The sequence below is a fragment of the Saccostrea echinata genome, unplaced genomic scaffold (assembly GCF_033153115.1).
Source record: "Saccostrea echinata isolate AGI-Se365-2 ecotype Australia unplaced genomic scaffold, CSIRO_AGI_Sech_v1 ptg000033l, whole genome shotgun sequence".
In the NCBI taxonomy this organism is placed as follows: domain Eukaryota; kingdom Metazoa; phylum Mollusca; class Bivalvia; order Ostreida; family Ostreidae; genus Saccostrea; species Saccostrea echinata.
The window spans coordinates 2,847,744-2,872,340 of NW_026889782.1; the positions used below are offsets into that span (position 1 = coordinate 2,847,744).

Below are 24,597 nucleotides of genomic sequence, written 5' to 3' on the forward strand. Positions count from 1 at the left end.
AGTGGTATTTGTATTTAAAAACATTGCATTTGTTTGAATAAAGATATTATTGTATTGTAGTTATTGTATCAATAATGTATATGACTTTTTCTGGAAGCTTTTATATTAGGGCTACGGACTATACAGGGCTACGGACACCAATTATTCTTTAATAACTTCTTTTGATGTTAGCGCAAAAGCTATTCATTACTGTTTTTTTATTTGACTGGTAACTGTGAAAATATCAAACAAGAGCATGATTAATTATACATTCTTTTGTTGAACACAAACTATAATGAAATATGGGGCTACGGACTATACAAAAACTTTGACCAGTATATGGGAAAAAATTACAAAATGTGCACACATTTTACCATATAACCACCATATTTTTCTCATAGTACTTTTTTCTTAAGTAAGATAAACAAAATTTAAACACATTATATTTGCTCTTTTTTTGCTAAAAATTATGCATTTATTCCAACATTGAAATTTCTTTCATGAAATCTTAAATTATATAACAAAGGTATATCTGAACACATTTATTCATAATTTCCACAATTTTTATCCTTTTTCTTTTCTGTAAAAAACAAACTAAACCAGAGTGATTTTTCTATAAGTAAGTATATTTATTTTTAAATGTTTCATTCAAAATAATTTTAATTAACCATTTTTCAAAATGTAAAAAATCAAGTGCAACAGCATAACGCTTCAAAAATTATGAATCTGTGACTTTATTCTGTTGTTTTTTCAAAGACGCAGATACTATATATATGATATTATATACCAATGGAAAGCTCTCATTCTGCTCTTTGCAATGCAACAAAAGACATTTAGATTAGATGTAACTATAAAGAGTTTCATCTATATAACAGCATTTAGTTGGAAATGGGCACCTGATCTTGGCCAAGCCGATAGGTATTGTATTATAGGTACCAAAGAAAAATAAAAGATCAGCAGTTACTATTATTTAAGAAGTAACACAACCAAGGAAAACTTTTTTTCTACTGTATAATGAAACAATTAGAGTACCACCGCAAATATTTCTGGATCCATGCCCTTTCATCATGTTTATTTTTGAAAGGGTTCACTGTTCAAAATTCTTATGATTGTAAGATTAATATAAACAGTTATAAAATTAGTTAAAAAGGTGTCAAATATTTTTTTTTAATGCAAACTACGAGTAAATGTGCATAATGAAGACGGTTAGATTGTTTTCAACATTATTTTCTGTTCATTTGATCGGGTTCGTTGTGTATAAAATAATTTTCAGCTGTCTTTGGAGCAAGTCATGTTACAAAGAAAATTAAAAGTGAAAATGTGGTAAATTATTACAGCTTGTGCAATTGAATAAGTTTTTATACTTTCTTAGAAACTCTGAGTAACTGATACAATCCAATTCCATGTGATTTTTCAGCTTATAATTTAGTGTAGCAAAGTAGAACAACGTGCATGGATTTGATCGTGTTGTGAAACTTGACAAATGACATTTATCCGGTATGCAATAAATTAACCTATCTTAGGTAAATGTTTAGAGGGGGGGATAAACAAAGCAGTAATTTCTTCTTTCTTACATACTTTCTACTTTCCCATTCAAATTTGTGGTATTTAACAAAATAAGGTAATCATGGTAATGTAGTCTTGATACAGAGGAATTTTTTTTTACTTGAAAACTCAGTGTCATAGAGAATTATCATAAAAGAATTTTTGATTTTTAGTGCTATTATAATCTTTAATTATATTGGATTTTTTTAAACATTACCCCAAATTGTTTAAATTTAAGAAATAAAAAAAATGGTTTAGGAAACACAAAACTTTAATCAAAATAAATGATAGTTAAACTGTTCAATAAATGACTTGTTTCTTTATTTGGGTTAAAACTGTTGTTTCTTTATCCCATGGGAGAAAATTTGACCATTTTTTTATGAATATGGGATACATCCCATATTTATAAAAAGATGGGAGATTATCTCCTATATTGAAGTATATGGGAGATTTTGTTCCATTATAAAGAATTAATGGGATTTTCAAACTTCTATGGGAGAAAAAATCCCACATGATACCCTTTCTCCCCTTAGGATAATGGTGGGATATTGGTTAAGAGAAGAAATCCCACCATTATCCTATGGGATTTCCTGATTACAGGTAGAATATCTTTTTACCTAGAAGATAATCAGGTGAAAATTTTGGTTCATGTGTTAAGTTTTAAAAAATTCCATCAGATGACATAAATGGTTCACATGTATCTTTATAAAAGTGGTTGGCGAAAGTCCGGACAAATGTCGTGTCCGGAGTTAAATGTCGCACTGTTTAAAACATTTTTTGTTCTTGGATTTATAATTAATAAACTTAATAGTGTTACAGAATGATAAGAAACTTGAATTGGAAAACTTCAGTTCTATACAGCAAAGGAAATGTTTCAGAATGCTTATGGGTATGGGACCTGGAGTAGTGATACATTATGAATATGTTAAATTGCAATTTGAGACATTTTCCATATTATTCATCTTCTGTTTTTATGTTTATTTTATTTTTGAATTTTGTATAAGATTGAATGAATTAAAGAAATAAAAAAACTTTAACTTTGTATTTCCCAGTATTTCCCAATATTTCCCAGTTTAGAGAAAATTTGTAGTATTTCCCAGGACGGGAAATACCGGCATTTACCACTGGTATTTCCCGGCCAAACCTGATTTGTGTAGTTTGATTTTAAGTACATAATTCTGTTTCAAATAGGTCCTGGTGCCTATTATGGTCGCTTTGCTGGGTTTTTTATTTATGTGTCAAATACTACAGTCAAAGAAGACGGTTATCTTTGTTTCCATGAGAAACAAGATATAAATGGGACTCCGTTAGCAAATCAAACAATAAACTGTCCTGTTTATGGACGATATTTCATATACTACAATGAACGGAGATATGGTGATGTATATCCGGCTTACTATTCTAAATACGCATACAGTGAAGTGTGTGAATTGCAGATATATGGTGAGTTTTAGATATGCAGTTTTGATACTTTAACTTTTCAAAAACTTTTTAATGTTTTTTTTAAGGTTTACAATATTTTTATTTAAACTTTAACTTTGTACATATGTATACCTATCGTTTAAATGGACTTTTGCGCTTGATTACTGATCGATATCCCCATACTTCATGTTAATAATGAATAAAAAAATGTCCAGTAAGTTGTTATTTACTTTCTGAACAAAAGGATGTGGTAATCCAGGACTCTATCCGGAAAATTGTAATCCTCAGTGTTCGGAAAACTGCCAAGAGGGAAGATGTAATATCGCAACAGGAAACTGTTTTGGCTGTATACCGGGATATCGGGGCCTTTGGTGTGATAGATGTAAGTCATTTGTAAATAAACTAACACTAACATTGTAGGGTCGCCCGCGTGGCGCAGTGGTTAGAGAGTTCGCTCTACAGTCGCTGAGTAAGAGTTGATCCTTACGAATTCCACTGTGGGACGTCGAAACCGGTCCTTCGGTAGAGACCGTTTAAACTGAGGTTCCGTGTCGCAGTAGATCCCTCACTGCTCAATGGCCCTGAGTGCCGAGTATAGGTCAAAATTTGCAGCTCTCCGCCGGCAAACGGTGGTGTCTCCATATGAGTAAAAAAATTCTCGAGAAGGACGTTAAACAATAAACAAACAGAACAAATAACATTGTAGGCACTGTCAGGGCAATCTTTATTTTTTTTATTTCGTATATATTTAAGTTATGTACATGTAGCATAGAGATGTTTTGCCATTCCTGTATAAGGATTGATTTATATTGAGGAAGAAAAGTGAATGTGATGAAAACAATGCACCTAGATGTAGGCGTAGTCATGGACATTGATCATACAATGAGCCAAATATATACATTCACTTACATTTTGCATCAATAAACAATTAGGCCTTTATGACATTTACACTTAGCTTTACTCGATTTCCTGGAAACTTTTGGATGGCCTATTCGAAGATGCTAAAGCAAGTCCATACTTTGTTTTTTTAATGTCAGAAGACAAACTAGTGTTTGCAATTATTGGTGTTGGTCAGCACAGACTCCTTAAGCCATCACGTGCAAAACGTCGGAAAAAATTCACATTCCAAAAGTCAATTCTTAAACTTACATTTACCAACGAAATAATAGGTACTGTGAACTTCATCATAAAAAAATTCTTGCATTCCATCATATTTCAAGTTGAATTCTACACCCTATATTTTCTATAGATATTTTCCAGGTGTTGCTTTGTTGCTTCTACACTTTTCAATTAAACTTAATTAACAGTGCTTAGGTATTGAGCATCTAAAATAAATTATAATCATATCATTATAAGGACCATTAAATTTAGAAAATGTTGACTTTAAACGAGGCTGTTGAAATACAACTAACATCAACTTATCAGTCAGTAGCCTACCTCGCTTTAAAAATTTATCGTACTCAGAGCAAGCTCTTAAATAACGAATATGCTGGGAGACATTATAAGCAGATGATAGTGGAATATGACTACATAAATAAGGAAAGTTGACGATGGAAAAGCTTAGGTCATCTCGTTTGTTATACAGTTCAGTTGTAATTGCCCTTTATCATTCGTATGTTAATTGCCCTTATTCAGTAAAACATCCAAATATGAAACAGATATGGCAGACTCTGTGGTATCTTTTATTTCAAGTTCACTGGGATATATCGAGTCGACATACGAATGAAAATAAGTACTGTTAATCGATAAATCATCATCGATATATCTGAATGTCGAATTGAAGGCCACAGCTGTGTATTACTACAACTGTTTTCAAGAGGAAGCTTTAATTCTACATTTCGAAATCCCCATAGTACACTTTCTTAGGATGAAATTCCTAGAAATCACCTTTCAGTCTTTAATAGTTATAACATCCCTATCAACGAAAATGACTTCTGGATTTCTTAACTTCATTAGAATTCTCACAAACAAAGATATATTGCCGGGACCATACAGGAAAAGTTCTACCAACCCCCTATCCTTACTCTATTCTAAAATTTTAACTGCTGTAAAGATCATATGCAGATGTTCCTTGCATATTCGAGATGTGGTGTAAATCCATTGTGTATTCTCGAAACGTCAAGGAACTTTTTGGATATTTTAAAATAATTTTTTACCCCAGAGCTAGTAAGATAAAAAACTTTTTGAAACCTTTCCTCGCAAAAATTAATAAAAAGGGTTTATGATACATGTATCATATACTTCTAATAAAAATGCACCCTAAAGTTGAAATTAAAAGGAAGTCGGAGTTTCTCATTCCGCACTAAGAAATTATTCGAATCCTTTACATAAGAAGGAGAAAGCACTTGTGGGGATCAACTCTACATTCACTTTACCTTGAAACAATTAACCAGAGTTACTTCTAGATCCCAGTGAACTCGAACTAGAAAATAATTGACATCGCAGAGTATGGCCCATCTGTTTCATACTCGGAATTTTTACTGACTGCAGACGAAAACTATGAAAAATGAGATGACTTAAGCTTTTCTATCGTCAACTTACCTTAACTATGTAGTAAAATTCCTCTATCACCCAAATTCGGTGTTTTATGTCACCCATCTTATTTGATTCTCAAGAGCATGCTTTGAGAACGATTAATTTTTAAAGCGAGGCAGGCTACTGACAAATAGTAAATATAGTCTTACAATAAATCCAACAACCTCTATTATTTACATTTGCAAATATTTTTTCTTAGATGAACCTATTGAAGAGACAATATGTTCAATTCTGTATGAACTTATTAGGGGGTCAGAGGTCATGGCGTGACCGAATCACACAGCGAGGTGATATCATGTCTACATATTTCTGTCCCGGTGACACTGGTTTCGGAACTTCTAAGCCGTTAAAGCGATGAAAAAAGATAAAATTATTGAAACATATATGTTTTTTTTTTCATTCAACAAATGATCACTAGTTCTTTCTTCGGTGTGAAGAATGTTTTTAATTATCCTACAATCACGCTTACCTTTTTAACCCGAAATTCCTTTGAAGGTATGTAAACTGAAGACGATACCACCGCTTTTGACTTCATGTATAAAGAATTCATACAATAATAGCAAGATTATTCTCAGTAGCGATCATTATTTTTTTCATTACGTACAGATATTTCCTGAACTGGACTGCTGAACATCAATGTAAGTATTCAAATGTTGGAGCGAGGCGAACTCTCAAGACCAAACAGCTTGTAGGTCATTGCGCGTCACAACATAGCAATACGGCGGGCCGTTCGTGTAATAAATGCAGTTCTATTCAGAATATTCGTTTCAAATGTAAATAAAAGTAATAAACAACAATGTTAAAAAGTTCACTGGGAAATGAACTTGGTTGGTTACGTGATCAAATCTTCTGAGACGCCCTTCGGGCTTCACAGGATTTGATCACGTGACCAACCAAGTTCATATCCCAGAGAACTTTTTAACATTGTTGTTTATTTCTTAATTAAATTCAGCATTTCAGAAATTCTACGGTCGTTATAATTACCTTGTAATAGAGCAAGTAACACTGTTAACTGGGTCATATTTCGACTGACATACTGTATACCAATTGTTAGATCATTGTTTTAAACTTGACTGCAGATTATTACGACTACTGGATCAATACATAAGGCCCAGGGCAGGTCTGATTTCTCCTCAGGAATTTCTTTTGGTCTGAGTTTTTAATGTCCTGTTCACTGCCTTGTATTTATTGGTTGTCTTTTACCGGTCACGGCGGCCTAGTGGTAGGGCATTTGCTTCGTGACTGGATGGCCCGGGTTCGACTTTTTTTGCCACGCCCTGTAAAATCTAAGACATAAACAAGATAGTGACTGTTCCTTCGCAAAGCGCCCTGCACTAGAAGTGAAAGTCACGGGTGGGTCTTACGGATGATACCTTAAAAACTGACTTCCCGTGTCACGATAGGCGTTGGCACGATAAAGAACTCTCACTGCTCAATAGCCGTCTGTGCCGATATAGGTCTAAATTTAAAGCCTTTCACTGGTATTATGGTGACGTCTCTATATGGGTGAAACATTTTACGTTTTGATGTAAAAGAACATACAATCAATCAATCAAGAAAATCTGTCACTGTTATCTTAACCTTTTTCATTCAGTGTGTGACAAACAAACATACGGCTTGGAGTGTTCTCTATCATGTGGTAACTGTAGTGACGGAGAAACCTGTCACCATGTCAACGGCACGTGTTTGAATGGTTGTAATGCGGGAGCGCGGGGAGAACTTTGTCTAAAAGGTAAGAAATAGTTCTTTACTATATGCGTTAAGCTTTTTTCCTATTAAGAGTTTGTTTATCATTTAAAAATCATAAGCTTAGTCTCAAAGAAATCAAGATGTTACTCTCCTTAGTCCCACAAAATGATTCTGCATCAGTCAGTCAATAGAATATAAAATGAAATATATGGAAAGGTGGCTAAATGACAGACGCATTCATTCACCTTTCAACAATTTTTAGTTAGATTTCCCTAACCTGTCTGGGTACTTTTGTCTTGTGGGATCCGAACTGGTAGTGTGGGAATCTTTATTTTTATTGACTGTTCTCCTCCTCAAAGTAATTTATTTGCATATGTTTGCCCTATGCCATTTTCCATTAGAGGATTGAAAATGTGTTTTCAAAATCTTTTATATGCTTGTCACTGCATCGTTTCCTTCATGTTCACTGCTGTTTAGGAATGAACCCTTTATGTAATGAATGGTTGTTTCATATATACTTAATAATTACAAGATTAACCTTTCTTTCTTAAAGGAATTTATAGGCATGTAAATACATGTATTACCGATCTAATTATTTTAATATTTTAGGTTGGTAGTTAAACTCCTAATAGGTGTATAATTGTAAATCATAAAACCAGTTTTGCTGTCTTGTTGTGAAACATAACATCGCATTCCTAATTACACCGAAATGATTTTAGGATGATACCTGGCAGACCACAAATAATAAAGTCCCAGTAAGATCAACTTTATTCTGAACAAGTTAACAAGAATAATTTGTTTCGAGCGCTGCTTTCCAGCTAAAACCTCTCCGAATTTATCTAAATGTTTAATATCTTGAAGACCTCAGTAGACCCAAAACGAGATCCTTAAGACGAAGTCTTTGTAGGGATTTCTGTCTGGTTTCATCCTGATAACGTTTCATTTTGAGAGATCACTTTACCCGACATCTGGCTATCCGTCCGTCCGTCTGTCTGTCCGTCACACCTTAAATCTCGAAAACTGTAATAGGTATTGACTTGATATTGTGCACAAATATTGCTTGGCCCTATGTTTTTAGTAAATGACCACGATTACCGAACTCGTGACTCTTGAACTTTGACCTACTTTTCAAAAAAGTTCATAGTGTCAACAAACAGCATATTTTATATTTTATCGAAATGCGCATCTGGTGAATTAAATTTTGTACCGTATAAGATTAACACTGAAACACTCTAGATTATGAACAAGGTATTTGTTTACCTGTTTACTTTGGTTAAGATTTTCATACATGCACTGTCCACTCAAGAGTTCAATAAAAGTTGCTTTATTATCATATTAATGAAAGATTTAGCCTTTAATTCGCACCATTTACACTTGTTTTAATCAACAAAAAATGTAAAACCCACTTGCCAGAATATTTAACTTACAATTGTTTGAATAATAAAATAAATAGTTTAATAACGAAACGACGGTCATAAAATCAAACAATTGCACATAAATATGTGGTCAATTAGAATTTTATATGATCTATAATATACTTTAATTAATTCATATTTAAAGCGTGTCAGCCAGGTAACTATGGGAAGAACTGTCGATATGAGTGCAGTGCAAACTGTGGAGTGACCAGAGGATGCAACAGGTTTACCGGGGAGTGTGAGGGAGGTTGTAAAATAGGATGGAAGGGGGTCAAGTGTGACGAAGGTATGTACTGTTATAAGTATGAGTTCTTCTAGGTTATGCAGAGTGAAATAAAGTGTACAGCATTGATAGTGTAATGCATAATTCTACGTAAATAAATAATAGGAAAAGGCGCAAAAAACGTCTTGAGACAAACGAATTATTCGAAAAATGTAAGTGGATTTTTTTATGGATTTTATGAATACAAAAGGTAGATATGAGATAAGTTGTTTCGTTTTCTAATTTTCATGAATAAAAATGTTTGTACGAAAAAATACTTTTTCACGTTAGAAAGCGGTAATGACAGTATGTGATTTTTGCTAGGAATGCTGCGTCATTTCTATACGTTTTCACTTGTAATCATATTTGGAAAGTATTTGTCACCCCGGGGTTTCAGTTTGTTTCATGTCACTTATGTAAAAACACGAACATCTATCTCGAAAGGTGTTAATTGCATTGTAATGGCTCAGTTAATATTGTGTGAGCGGATTTATGAGCGGTTGGGACCAATATGGCCGTTCGGAATACAAAATAGACAGTATCCAGATTACACAGATTTTTTTTTTTTATATTTGAAAAAGAAGTACATGGGACTAAAATTCAAAGCTGAGATGGAAAAAAATCCGGAGTTCTCAGAATCTAGCTAGATTATACTCTCTCTCTCTCTCTCTCTCTCTCTCTCTCTCTCTCTCTCTCTCTCTCTCTATACATATAAATCTTTACTATAACAAACGCTTTTTTCAATAATCATATCTTTCTTTTTATTAACATGAAAAGAATGTGACGATGGCATGTTTGGCTATAATTGTAATCAGAGATGTGGACACTGTCTAAATGACACTCACTGTCACCATATCAACGGTACTTGTTTACATGGATGTTCTTTTGGATACAAAGGACCTCCTTGTGTTAAAGGTAGAGCCATAAAATTCTGTCTAGGCATGTCTTATTTTCTTAATGTGAAATAAACGTATATAGTGATCAAGGTAGAAAACTATTTTGTTTTTATGTTTCAAAGTTGACCGTCACGGTAGCTCAGTCGGAAGAGCTCTCGCCCCGTGATCGAAACGTCGTGTGTTTGAATCATGGCCACGACGGACCTAAATCGGTAAAAAAATAGGTAGCAACTGTTCTTTCGCCAAGCGCTCAGCACTTTGAAGTGAAAGTTGCGGGTCTTAAAGAGATCCTAAAAACCGAGGCCCCGTGTCACGTTAGGCGTTGGCAGGATAAAGAACCCTCACTGCTCAATAGCCCTCATTGCCGAGTAAAGGTCTAAATTTGAAGCCATTCAACGGTATATGGTGACGTCTCTATATGAGTGGAAAAATCTCGAACGGGTCGTAAAACAACATACAAACATACAATCAATCAATCAAAGTTGATAAAGACAGTGAGCATTATTTATTAGAGGTCAGGAAAATAACATTTGAATTAATAAGAATGTGTTCTGTACGTGCTTTAATTAAAAAAAAATTGTTCCTCTTATTGCTGTATTTTGACAATTTCTTTATATATTCCCAGCAAACGAAGTTCGATGGAATTCAAAATTTCCCTTGTCCATCTGTCCATCCGTCTATTGATCAGTCTGTCTACGCAAATGTATCCAGGTCAAAACCTTGGGAAAAGACAGGAATCTTATATCTGGCAAAAGGATTGCTTATGACCAAGATTGTGTTTTGACATTGATTCAAGATCTTTCCGAAAAGCTCAATATCACTGGCGAAGAACGTGTCAAATGACATGAAAACATGTCATAAACTTAATTCAAGTCATTTGATAAATTTCAAGGTCACTTAAAAATAGTCCCTGTCTAGCCCACATCTTGTAATGGTGGAGAATTTGCAGCTAATAATTAATAGAAAAATTGTTTGTGACTAGAGCGTGTATCATAAGTGCAAAGTTCATGCAAGAAAAATTGTAAAATGTATGGTTTGTCCATAGCTTTGTAATAGCGAAACAGTGTAAGTTCATACATCATACAAGTATGGCTCATGTCTTGAAGATATCTTACGGATTTGACCCAATTTCACTTTCTAAATTCAAGAGCATTAAAGTTAACGCAGAAAAGTTGCGTCTAGATCATAATTCTGTAAGAAATAGCAACAGAATAGTGCCAAATTTATGTAATGCCCAGAACTCTTATGGTGAAACATTCATACTTTTCACAAAGATGACAAGTCTAGATGTTGGGCCCTTGTTTTTTCCCAAAGAATTGTTATATTAATGAATTTTGGTTGTTGTGCATTTACTTCGGTTTGTCTAGTAGTGTAGAGTAGGCGATCTTCATTACAACTCGCAAATACGTCCCATTCCTTAGCCGGCGTACCGCAACTATATTCGATGCATCAGTCATCTAAGAATGAAAATGCACAGCACCTTTGAAAGAAACAGTGAAAACCTGTTCAATGATAAGTTATTTCTCAACATAAAGTCTTTCGCTGTTTATATTCAAGCTTGTCTGCCGGGTTACTACGGGAAAGACTGTGCTTATGAATGCAGTGATCACTGTAAAGTGTCCAGACGTTGTAACAGGTTTACTGGGGAGTGTGAGATGGGTTGTCAGCCAGGATGGAAAGGGAGTTTATGTAAAAAAGGTGCCAATTCATACAAGTATCAAGAGACATTCAGAGAGATCATTGTAATGCTGTAACAATCTTATGCTCGACACTTATAAAAATTAACTGAATTGCAACATTCTCTTTACAAATATATGTTAGAGGAAAGTGAAAAATACACGGATTATAGCAGTAGCTAATTACATAGTAATTTGTTAATAATAGTATTTGGAGAAATATTTTCAAATTATACTTTTTCAATTGCATTTTTTGTAGAAAAAACCCTTTATCGTAGAAGGAAACATGAATTACATATGTGACTTATGTTATTTTATCAAAGACGCCCTTTTTCTTTTTTATCAGTTTATTCATATATGATAAAGATGTAAATACAAATGAATGAAAATATATACATCACTGTTTGAATCTTTTTTTTCTTTTCCTTGAAATGTAAAGAATGTGACGGTGGAATGTATGGAATTATCTGCAATCAGAGCTGTGGCCATTGTCTTTATGACACTCAGTGTCACCATGGAAACGGAACATGTTTAGGCGGTTGTTCTCCTGGATACGAAGGCTTTCTCTGTATCAGAGGTAAACAAAAGAAATATTAGGAACACCGTCAGCATATTACTGCATCACTATTTATTTTGTGTCTGATGTATATGGAAATAAAAATAGCATTACTGGATTAGTTAATTACGGTTCAAATGAATAAAATTTTCACAAATAAAGATTGTTACTTTTACGGTTAAATGTTGTGACTGAAATCATATTAATGTCAAATGTGGAAATGAACTACAATGACGTAGTAAAAGATGTGTTTAGAGTGGGATTGTTTCTCTAATAAATGTTATGGAAAGTAATTGACATCTTTATATGTATTCAAAACAGATATATTTAAAGCCTATGTTTGTTCTTACACAAAACTGATAAGCATTATTACGTTTTTGGTTTTTTAATGATTGTCTACAAATATTTATCAGGTTGATAAATCTCTTAGACAGTGAAGCGAACCCAAGCCGCTTTTAAGACTGATCGACCCGATATACCATTATTTCATTTTTTGTTTATCCATCATTCTACGATAAAAAGACTAATACAGGGTACATGTATATAACATGAAAAAAAACAAAACATTATTACGTTTTTTGTTTTCTTAATGACTGTCTACAGATATTTATCAGGTTGATAAATCTCTTAGACAGTGAAGCGAACCCAAGCCGCTTTTCAGACTGATCGACCCGATATACCATTATTTCATTTTTTGTTTATCCATCATTCTACGATAAAAAGACTAATACAGGGTACATGTATATAACATGAAAAAAAATGTTTCAAATAACCAGTTTAACAACACTAACCACCAAGGGATAAATCTGTACACTTGCAAAAATTATCTCCAAAACTGGTATCGTAAACTCGTGACAATAATTTCATTTTACCATTGGTTTTAAGGTAATGTTTCGAAAATAAATGCTTGAACAGGATATATATATTTTTAAATGAACCTGAATTTTACGAATTTATCGTTGCATATCTGATTTTCAGTATAGAATAATTAAATATGTGAATTAAAGTCTCACATGAATCCGTTTTTAAATTTAAAAAAAATGTCGCCGCGGATATTAATCTTTACATAAGTAAATAATGAAATAATTAAAAAAAAATTTATAACTTTAATACAGAAACATTCCTGATCAATTACCGTTACATAAACTAATTTGTTAAGGGAGACAACTGTTTTTGTCTAATTCATTTTGTTATGTCTAAAATGTAATGGCCTACATTACCTGACAAGCAACTAGAATCGATTATATAAGGTCCCATGGACACTTTCAGGTTAGTTTTAGTTCTTTGTGAAATTTACATTCTGTGTGTGCAATTTAAAATGAAATATATAATGATAACAAACAATATCCAAACTCAAAAGTCCATTAAACAAAACAAATTTTGAGTAGAACAAAATCGTTACGGAAATTGGTTAATTTTAAGCTACATTATATAGTTTTGTTTGAAAGAAGATCCATAAATTTCTTCGCAAATAGTGGTTTGCTTTCTTTATATCTGGGGATAAAAATTCTGTAACATTCGATGCAATCTATTTGGATCGCTGAGCGACATACGACTAGCAGTGGAATACGTTTTAAATCTTATGTTGTGTTCATAACAAAACTTTTTTTCTGCATATATATAGCTAAATCTTTTACATAACCACGTTTGTATGTTTAATTTAAGAGTTGAAATAAATCGTTTAAGTTATAGTTAAGACATTACAACGGTAAAGGATGACTGCTTTTAACGCCGGTTTTTGGATCTTTTTCGGTTGCTTCTGTTGCTTTTATATTTAAACCTTATTTCACTTTTGTATGTTTATGAAAGAATCCCGTCAATTTGGAACCAAATTTAAATCTTAAAATAATTTAAGACTGTGATACAATAAAATGATTCAATGTTTTTGTCATTGCTGCTTTCCAAATATATAGAATTTACACTTACTCGCCCTTGATTGAACATAAGGTATGCATGAGAGGTGGCGCTAACATTGTTAGAATGGGTCTAAATTTAGATTTGATAAATAACAATGACTTGTTTGAAAAAAAGAACGTGATCTCTCTTTCCAATCTTCCTCTCCATTCTGTTGACCGTTCACGGTAGCTCAGTCGGTAGAGCGCTCGCTCCGTGATCGGGAGGTCGTGAGTTCGAATCTCGGCCGCTACAGACCTAAGTCGATAAAAAATAGGTAGCAACTGTTCCTTCGCCATGCGCTCGGCACTTTGAAGTGAAAGTTGCGGGTCCTTCGGATGAGACCTTAAAAACCGAGGTCCCGTGTCACGGCAGGCGTTGGCACGATAAAGATCCCTCACTGCTCAATGGCCCTGAGTGCCGAGTAAAGGTCAAAATTTGAAGCCCTTCACCGGTATATGGTGACGTCTCTATATGAGTGAAAAATTCTCGAATGGGACGCAAAACAATATACAATCAATCAATCAATCCATTCTGTTGGCACAAATACACGTCTGACATAGGTTTCAAAACGAAATTAACAATATGAGCATGGCAATGTAATTAAAGCAGATTTTATATAAGATGAAACCAGATGACTTAACGTGTTCGAACACAATGTCCCAGTTAGCAAAAAAACATGCTACCCTTTAAGTCACGTGATGGACTTTACTATTCACAAAGTTACCTTAGGTAAAAAAGAATCACGTGGTGCATTATAATAGTCAACATGTCACAACCCTTGGTAACAACAGGGAGCGAGTGTAAGAAGAAGCAGATTTTTTTCTATTTTTAACCATGAGCGCATGTTTGTCTATTAATCTCGTTTTGACGCATCATTATTTATGCAAATATACAACTACTGTTAAATGTAGAACAATAGACAAACATGCGCTGACTATGTATGAAGTCAATAAAAAGTGGACGTCCTCATTATCGAACGGGATTCAAGAAATTGTGATGACCCCTGCCTTTGAAAACAGATTATAACTTCGTAAATACACACTTTTATTAAACGTAATTACATAAAGTTCTAGATTGGATGTTGACCGTTCTTGTAATGAAAAGAAAATGCTTGTTTTGAAAGTTTATTTTATCGCAAATTTCGCATGTCCTTAATTGCAGTCATCCTTTGTCAGCAACATAAAACATTGTTAATTTGGCATGTTCTTGTAGAATGACTGTCAAGTGCTGTATCCTGTCAACATTATATGCTGACAGTAGAACTTGACTCACATTGAGTTTATAAACCTTGTCCGAGGGACATTTTTCTTTAAGTTCAAGGTCATGACAGGAGAAGTGCTAAACTTATGTAAAACCCGTAACTTTTATTGGGAACCACATAAAGTTAATACTTTTCACAAAGATTACAAATAACCAGACGTGATTTTGTTTCTGTTCCAAAGTCATTCTCATACTGATGCATTTGACTTCTTACATATTTAGTTCGACTTTCCTTATTGTATAAAGTAGGCGGGCTTCATTAATACTCACAAAATGTCCAGTTTTGTAATTAGCTTACCACCTATATATGCAATGCATCAGTCGTCTAAGTTAAAAAAAGCACAACACTATTAATAGAAATAGTGGAAACCTGCTCAATGATCAGGTGTTTACCCAAGTCAAGTCTTTCATAATTATGCTGTATATATTGAAGCCTGTCTGCCGGATAACTATGGGAAAGACTGTGTTTATGAATGCAGTGATCACTGTAAAGTGTCCAGACGTTGTAACAGGTTTACTGGGGAGTGTGAGATGGGTTGTCAGCCAGGTTGGAGGGGGACTTTATGTAATAAAGGTACCAATTCAGACAAGTATCAAGAGACATTCAAAGAGATCATTGTACATGTTATATTGCTGTATCAATCTAATGCTCAGAGTATACATTTAGCTTATAAAAAATAAACAGAATTGCGAAAGTCTCAAAACAAATATTTGTTAGATGAAAGTGAAAAATACACGGATTATAACTGTAACGAATTACATAATGTGTTATTAATAGTTATTGGAGAAATAATTTCAAATTCTACTTTTTCAAAAGCATTTTCTTTTTGCAGAAAAAATCCTTTATCATAGTTGGAAACATGAGTTACATCTGTGCCTAATGTTATTTTATCAAATACGTCTTTTCTTTCTGTTGTCAATTCTTTTCATACATGATAAAGATGTAAATTCAAAAAAAAAATGAAAAAATATATACATTACTGTTTGAATCTTTATTTTTTTTTCATCGAAATGTAAAGAATGTGACGGTGGAATGTATGGAATTATCTGCAATCAGAGCTGTGGACATTGTCTTAATGAAGCTCAGTGTCACCATGGAAACGGAACATGTTTAGGCGGTTGTTCTCCGGGATACGAAGGCTTTCTCTGTATCAAAGGTAAATAAAAATGTTAGAAACACCTTCAGCTTAATATTACATCGTCAGTATTCATTTTGTGTCTGATATATATTGAAATGAAAAAAATAAAACATTCGTCGAATAGTTAATTGCCGTTCAACTAGATAAAATTTTTACAAATAAACATGATAACAGTTAAGTTTTAATGTTGAATTATAACTAAAATCCTATCGTTCTCAAATGTCAAAATGAGCTGCATTGTCTTAATGAAAAAAATGAAAAATGTGCAGAAGGGGGATTCTTTTTTTTTAAATAAATGTTATGGAAAGTAATTGAAATCTTCATATGTATTCAAAACATATATATTTTAGGCCGATAAATCTTTTTTGCTCATATAAATCTGATAGGCATTATAACTTACATGTAATTGGTTTGTAGCTGATTGTCAACAGAAATATATCGGGTTGATTAATCTCATTGTCAGCGAGGTGAAGCTGAGCCGTCTATTAGACTGATCGACCCGATATGCCATTATTAGGTCTTTCCACCTTTCTGTGGAAAGACCTATTGAAATTGTTCTGTTTATTATTATTATTTTCCCGCCAAGTGTGTTTTTGAGTTTCAAGATTTATCGAAAAGATTTATAGTCCATGAGAATGTACTCCTTAAAAGATTTTTGCAGTTGACCCTGCGTATATGAACTTTGACCCCTCCAAGAGTTATTACCCCTTTCGCTATAAAAGCTTGTTATGGCTACTCCTCCGAAACCGTAAACCATGGAGATACTAATCCATCACCAATATCTTCGACTAAGTCAGTAGACGCTCTGACCTTTTGAGTGGGAAGGATTCATCAACCCCTTTAAGTAGTTATTGCCCCTAAAAGTTTTTGAAGTTTACGAATAATGAAAAATTTTCAAAACGATAAATCATAGAGACATGGAACCAACTGCATTAGATTCCTTAACCTTAGACATTGAAATGTAGGTCAAAGGTCAAGGTCATTCCAAATATGAGAAATTAAGCTCTTTTATAGCTCTTTTGTCTTTCAACATATACTGTATATCTTTGCATCTTTAAGATGTACTTTTAAAACTAATTCAAAGATTTTAATCTTATCCCCTAAGCTTAACCCCTTTAAAAGTTATTCTCCATGTGCAATAAAACTTGTTATCGCTACTCCTCAGAAACTGCAAACCGTAGAGACACGAAACCTTCACTAATGTCTTCAGGGTCTTTAGACACAACTTCAATCTTTTCAGTGCAAAAGGATCTGAAGACCCCTTGTATGAGTTATCGCCCTTTAACGTCTTTGTGCTTGCTATTAACCCTTATAACTTTAAATGTAAAAGTCATAGAGGTATGGGGTCAATTGCAATGTGACCCTTGACCTTGAACATTTAATGAAGGTCAAAGGTCAAGGTCATTTCAAAATTATTAGCATCATTTTTTCTATCTTTCAAACAATTTCTGGAATCTTTTTGCATAAAAAATTAACTTTACAGAGTAAAATATAGAAAATTTAAGCAATTTAATGAAGGTGGAAAGACCTCTAATTGTTCGAGAACAATTAGTCTACTTGTTTTATCTTTCGTTTTTTCATCATTCTACTACGATAAAAGCACCAATTAAGGGCAAATAACATGTAAAAATAATTGTTTCAAATAGCCAATTGAACAATATTATTCAAAGAGGAATAGATCGGTGCACTTGAAATGGATATCCACCAAACTGGTATCGTTTACTTTGTACAAAAGTTTCAATTTACCATTGGTTTTAAGGTAATGTTACAGAAGTTAATGTTGGATCAGGACGAATTGTTTTTTAAATAAACCTGAATTTGATGAACTTTCGCTGTCTGATGTTCAATTTAAAATGCTAAAATATGTTTTAAGGTCTCACATGAATGCTTCATTAAGTTTAAAAACATATCTTTAAGGACGTTAATTATTAAGATTGATTGTATGTTGTTTTACGTCCCATTCCAGAATTTTAGCTCATATAGAGACGTGGTTTCTTTTTCTATGGGAAAAAAACTCCGTAATATTCCATGTAATTTATTTGGAGAGCTTATATAGCTGAAAATTTCGTCTTGAAATGTGTTAATTGGTGAAGCGACATAGCATTTGCAGTAGAATTCGATTTAAACATTGTATTTTGTTCATATTAATTCTTTCACTGCATATCTAATCGCTAAATATTTACATAACCATGTATGTCTGTTAAATCTTAGAGCTGAAATCGATCTTTAAAATTATAGTTAAGATAATAAAACAGTAAATCTATACGCGAGTAAAAAAATTGTTATTTGAGAATGTTTTTTTAGAATGACTGTTATGTGTTGTATCCTGTTATATGCTTACACTACTACTTGCCTCCCTTTTATGATTTTGACAGAGTGTAACCCGGGTTACTATGGCAAAGATTGTAAACAGGAGTGTAGTGAAAACTGCGCAGCGCCCAGACGTTGTAACAAATTTACTGGAGAATGTGTGATTGGATGTAACAGAAGTACTGGAGGATGTAATGGAAGATGTCAGCCAGGATGGAAAGGAAAACGATGTGAAGAGAGTACGTTAGATCATATGTAATTAATGGACGACCTTTACACAGAGATGATTTGTCTTATAAAAAAAACTTTAATAAATCTGGGGTAAAGAAAATCAGGAGCAATTTATTCGTTACTTCAGTGGTTAGAGCGTCAGCTCTAGAGTCGCGAAGTAAGGAGTTGATCCTTACGTCGCGGGTTCGAATCCCACTGTGGGACGTGGAGACCGGTCCTTCGGATGAGACCGTATAAACCGAGGTCCCGTGTCGCAGTAGGTGCTGGCACGAAAAAGATCCCTCACTGCTCAATGGCCGTAAGTGCCGAGTATAGGACAAAATTTGCAGCTCTTCACCGGCAAGTGGTGGCGTCTCCATATGAGTGAAAAATTCTCGAGAGAGACGTTAAACAACATACAAACAAACAAACAAATGATAAAAGACAGTAGCTTTGAACTTTCTCGGCGTACTTAGTACTAAAAATTAAACATACTTTCAACTTCAATTTAAAATAGAGAATCTTGACATTGTACAAGGACGATAATTTGATTGGGGGGCTGTATGGTAAAATTATCGGATTACATAATTCATACAAGTCAAGGAAAGAATAGTTATTTTCAAGATGACTGAAAACAGGTTATTTGTGTTCTCTCATTCACCGAAAAAAAAGTTTTACAAAAAAGTAAATGCCTACCCCCCTCCCCCCCCCCCCGAAAAAGAAATCTCTTTTTGGTTCGGTAGGATGGGATAGGAAACGGTGTAAGTAGCACAAGTCAAGGACAGATTATTGATTTATTCAACATTTTTCAGGACAGATTATTTATTTCCTAAATCTGCTTCCTTGGAATCGAATGGTTATTCCTTAACCGATTCAAAAATAAAATAATAATCGGAAAGATACATATATTTATTACATGATAAATCATGCAGGGAATTATCTGGGTTACATCCATTGACTCTTTGCTCAAGTGTTCTAAGAACATACAGTGTGTTAAGAAGATACCTAATTGTCATCGTTGGCGCTATATCAATTAGCTGTATTCTTTTAAGGTCAAGTAAGTGACTCAGATGACCTATTGCCATCTGTTTTTGTCCGTCGTTGTGCGAAAATTTTTCAAATTTTTTAATTCTTCTCAAGAATCACTGTGTCAATTACAATTCAACTTGTCACAAAGTATCATTGGCTGTAGTGGATTCAAGACAGATCAAATAAATAGTCAAGAAAAGGTATAAATAAAGTTGTGTCATTAAATAAAATCTTCTCAGGAACCATTCCACCAGTGGAGTTAAAAAGTTCTATGATAGTTTCTTGACAAAGTGTTGATACAAGTAATTTTTTTTTAAATTGCATTACCCCCCTCCCCCCTCCCCCGGGAGAGGGGGGAGGGATTCACAGTGGGCAATCATGGATTCACATAGAAATATATAAACATGTATATAAGAAAAAAACTTCTCAAGAATTAATAGCAAAACTATTAGTCATTTTATATGGAAGCATCTGCAAGTAGATTAATGACTGTTCAAATCATAACCCTGAGTGTAGGATGGGGCCACCATTTGAGATCAAAAGTTTTACATAGCAATATATAGGGAAAATCTTTAAAAATCTTCGTCTTAAGAACAGCGCATCCTTTATCTTTCATATTTATGTGGAAGCATCATTAATTAGTATACTTTCGTTTTGTTTTTTGTTTTGTTTGTTTTTTTTTTTTTTTACAAAGGCCCCGGGGTAGGGCGGGCCACAGAAGTTGAACAAAGTTTACATATAAATATAAAGGATTTTTTTAAAAAAAATCTTCTCAAGAATAGCAGAGCTAAATTAGTCATATTAATAGATGAAAGCATCCCTATGTAGAGCATATTAAGATTTGCGCAAATAATGACCCTTAGGGATGGGGTTTGGCCACAATAAGGGATCAAAGTTTTAATAGTGAATCTATAAGAGATATCTTTAAAAATCTTCTCAAGAACGGAAGGGCAACGAGTAGTCATATAAATATGTAAACATTTTCCAGCTAATGCAGATTGAAATTCTTTTGCTCTCGCTCCTCGTGGAAGAGTGGGCTTGTGCCACAAAAAGGGATAAGAAATGTATGTAGGAATATATAAAAGAAATATCTGTATAATTTTTTTGGATTTCGCTCTATAATACTGTTCGTTTTTCTTCACCTTTTATTAAGATAGATTGTAACGAGGGAATTTATGGTGTTCATTGCAACCAAACCTGTGGCCATTGCTTTAATGATACAAAGTGTCACAAGATCAACGGTACCTGTCTAGACGGCTGTTCCTCTGGCTACTAGGGTTCCTTGTGTATAAAAGGTAAAGCATGTACATATATATTACAATATTATTTCTTTTTTTCAAATTTCAGACATAATTTTTTTCTCTCTGAATTTCCTGCCTTGTATGTTCATGTAATTCTATGTTTTAAAGTTCCACTATTACTTTATGAACCTATTTTTTCTTGATACATGTAGCTTGTAGTCAATTCTATTGGGGTGAAAATTGTAAAAGGACCTGTAGCACAGAATGTGTCAACAGGACATGCCATCACGTGACAGGAGTATGTGAAAGTTATCTTAAGGTAAGCTATCAAATAAATATAAAAAAAACTGTACCGAAATGTATGCCTTATTTTAATTTTTTTGCTTTATTTTTTTTTTCTGAATTGGATTTTAAAAATATACGCTACTGTTTTATTATTATATTAGAGTGCATAAGCACTCATGAAAAAGAGCACTTAAAAACACTTCAATGTATATAATACGTAATAATTAAGATATTTCTTCTCCCCAATTTTGATAAATTTTGCAGCCACAGATGTGTGACCGTTGTAGCGGTGTTTACACTTTGACCGTTGCAATTGCTGTTGTCGTTGTTCTTATTGTTCTCACCGGAAGTGTCTTAAATTTTGTTATCTTGAAAAGAAATCAGCGTAAGTATACAATATATTTTGGTTATATATTACATCCTTGAATAATTGCTCTTTTCTCTTGATAAGGTATAACATAACTTTGAAAACATTGACAACCAGCATTTATATGTTGACATTTTTTTTTAAAAAAGTGACTTTATAATGAATTAATTTATGCGTGTATTCACAGTTATCAAGCTTTTTCATTTTTTCTAGATAAAGGTACGGATGTCAATACAATCAAACCGATGGAAAATTTGAACGAAATTCCAGTTGCCAATATTGAAGGTCATAACATTTGCATACACAACTAAGAATTCAAAATATATCATCTAGGATCGGAATTTTTATTTAAATAAAAAAAGGTTTATATATATATATATATATATATATATATATATATATATATATATATATATATATATATATATATATATATATACAGGTTCCGTTGGTCGAGAGTTCAACCCCGGGCTAGGGCGGAAGTGGGTATCCTTATAAAAGTGAATTTCTTTGTGCTTTCTATATTAATATTTCTTCACTTAGGGCAGTTATGTTAGTTTAAGAGTTGTTGTAAAATGTGCTTTATGAATAAAAATTAATTTCATTACAACGTGTATTGGTAACGATCCTCTAATAAAACTAATGTCTAAATAACTGTATCTCACTTCCATTCTCAATGACCGTGTAGTGTAGGGCAGCGCCGCGAGAATTCCATCGGCATCGAAAGCAAGTTTTTTGTCTTGCCTAGATAGCCGAGCGGTCTAGCGCGCTGTTCCTGTACTGCTAGGAGACAGGTTCCGTTGGTCGAGAGTTCAACCCCGGGCTGGGGCGGAAGTGGGTATCCTTATAAAAGTGAATTTCTTTGTGCTTTCTATATATATATATATATATATATATATATATATATATATATATATATATATTTATATATAGAGAGAGAAAAACATACAAGAAGGTCAAACCTTAAAGAAGTATCTTCAGAGTTAAAACATTACTGAATAGAAGAATCGTGTTTAGAATTATCATTGAATAAAACAAAGGCTTAGAGAATGTCACAAATAAAATGTTTAATGAATTCATTACAAACCTTAATTCAATGTTCAAGCACCCAAGCATGCTATTTTTCGACAAATCTCAGGTATTTATACTTCCTAAGACCTTGTCAGTGGCTTTCTGTCTGTGAACTTTCTTATGTCAGGGTCTTTTCTGGAAAACTCCATTGGAAAATTTTTGGATTGGAATTTCTTACAGAACTTTTTTAAACACAGTTTTTGTGTTAAGCTGGCTTTACAACAGAAATCTTTTATTTTGTTTATAACGATAAGTTTTAATGCATATCTTTTTCTTTTTAAATAATATTTAGATCAACCTAACATTGGAGACAAGTATGTATTAATTCTGATATTAAACATTTGACTCAATTTAAAACTATTGTAAAATATAAAGATGGACATATTTTATATAACTGTTTTATCAATTATAGCATTATGTCCTCCCGTTATGCAGAACTTGGAGCTCTTGATCAACCTAACACATACGACGAACTTCACCTCTATGCGAAATCCTCTGAATAAATGTAATTCGGTATCTTTCTAATATATACCTGAAGCATTAGTATTTTTTAGTATTATAAAATGTTAATTAATATTATAAGTAAACTGTAACATTTTGGTCTATCAGTATGTAATCTATTAACTGATTGCTCTTTGTATAACGTATTCCCTAATAAAAATGGTTCTGACGAACTGTTTTCCATAAAAAACTCATCTGTATTACATGCATTAGAACATGTATCACACGTTTTTAAGACTGTTTTTGAGAAGAATCCTAAATCGAATCAGTTACTGACTTCAGCCGTGAAGAAGGCGGGTTAAAATATATATACGGAAAATGTTGACAATCTCATAATATCAAAAAACAATAATGTAGATTTTAAACTGAATAACTTCACAGCTATATCAATGCTCTCCGAACCTCTATAAAACATGATTGAATTGGTAAGTTATGTTATGAAATATAAATAAGTAACGTGGAGGGTTTCTCGGTAACATATTAACACATTGGTTGTGACATCATATCGCTTTGTTGATTACCTGACAGTCAAGTATAAAAGTAGTTGTGTTGATGTCCAATCACAATATATATAACAATTTCTCAGTTCATTTTTATGGAAGATGCAGTTGTCCATAATTTCAAAAAGCAAGTTTTTATTTAATCATGAAAATTGGCTGTATGAAGTGTTGAAAAGTCATACGTTTTGACGTAATCTAGGTCATGCTACAGAGAACTTTTCAAAAATAAATTTCTCCTTATCGTATTGATCATGCTGAATTTCAATTAATGGTAATGAATCAAATAAGTTTTTAAATCCTCGGCTTTATAACAAGACCCTCGTATCAATACACATGAATTTTGTAAGAGCCTTATTCCAAGTTACAAGTGGCTTGAAATACATGTAAATTGCAGAGTTTATGACACTATCCCCATCATAAGACAGCTCAAAGATGTAGCGACGCAATTATTTATAATTATGGTACATAGTTCAAAGACAGATTGCACTGTAATATTCTGTGGTTACCCTTTTTATGATGTGTAAATCAAATTTAGAGTAGAATTTATTTTCGCCGTTAGTAATATTGCACATAATGTTATAAACTGCAGTGCATTTGTCGACATGACTGCATCGCATAAAAATTGACGCATTATTATGTAGAGAAGGGGAATCTTGTATTTTTTTACAGTGAAAAATGAACTTTATTAATAAGCAGAATATTATATGAACACGATAACTAGATCATTAATATCAATGCCTAATCCTTGATTAATGATATCATTTTATCATTATCGAAAGAAAATGTAGAATTAAATCTACCGTGTTTCAGTTG

General features: G+C 33.1%; 1 protein-coding gene across 1 annotated transcript in view; it reads left to right on the forward strand.

Annotated features, from left to right (window-relative positions):
• LOC133199268 (multiple epidermal growth factor-like domains protein 10) overlaps positions 1 to 21,095 on the forward strand; it is a 41,861-nt gene extending 20,766 nt beyond the window's left edge. Inside the window, exons 3-12 of the mRNA XM_061335102.1 lie at positions 2,716 to 2,967; positions 3,191 to 3,328; positions 7,076 to 7,213; positions 8,731 to 8,871; positions 9,625 to 9,762; positions 11,301 to 11,441; positions 11,859 to 11,996; positions 15,565 to 15,678; positions 16,151 to 16,288; positions 20,977 to 21,095. Of these exons, the coding sequence (XP_061191086.1) occupies positions 2,716 to 2,967; positions 3,191 to 3,328; positions 7,076 to 7,213; positions 8,731 to 8,871; positions 9,625 to 9,762; positions 11,301 to 11,441; positions 11,859 to 11,996; positions 15,565 to 15,678; positions 16,151 to 16,288; positions 20,977 to 21,095 (1,457 nt within the window). The remainder of the gene's footprint in view (positions 1 to 2,715; positions 2,968 to 3,190; positions 3,329 to 7,075; positions 7,214 to 8,730; positions 8,872 to 9,624; positions 9,763 to 11,300; positions 11,442 to 11,858; positions 11,997 to 15,564; positions 15,679 to 16,150; positions 16,289 to 20,976) is intronic.
• The last annotated feature ends 3,502 nt before the right edge of the window (positions 21,096 to 24,597 follow it).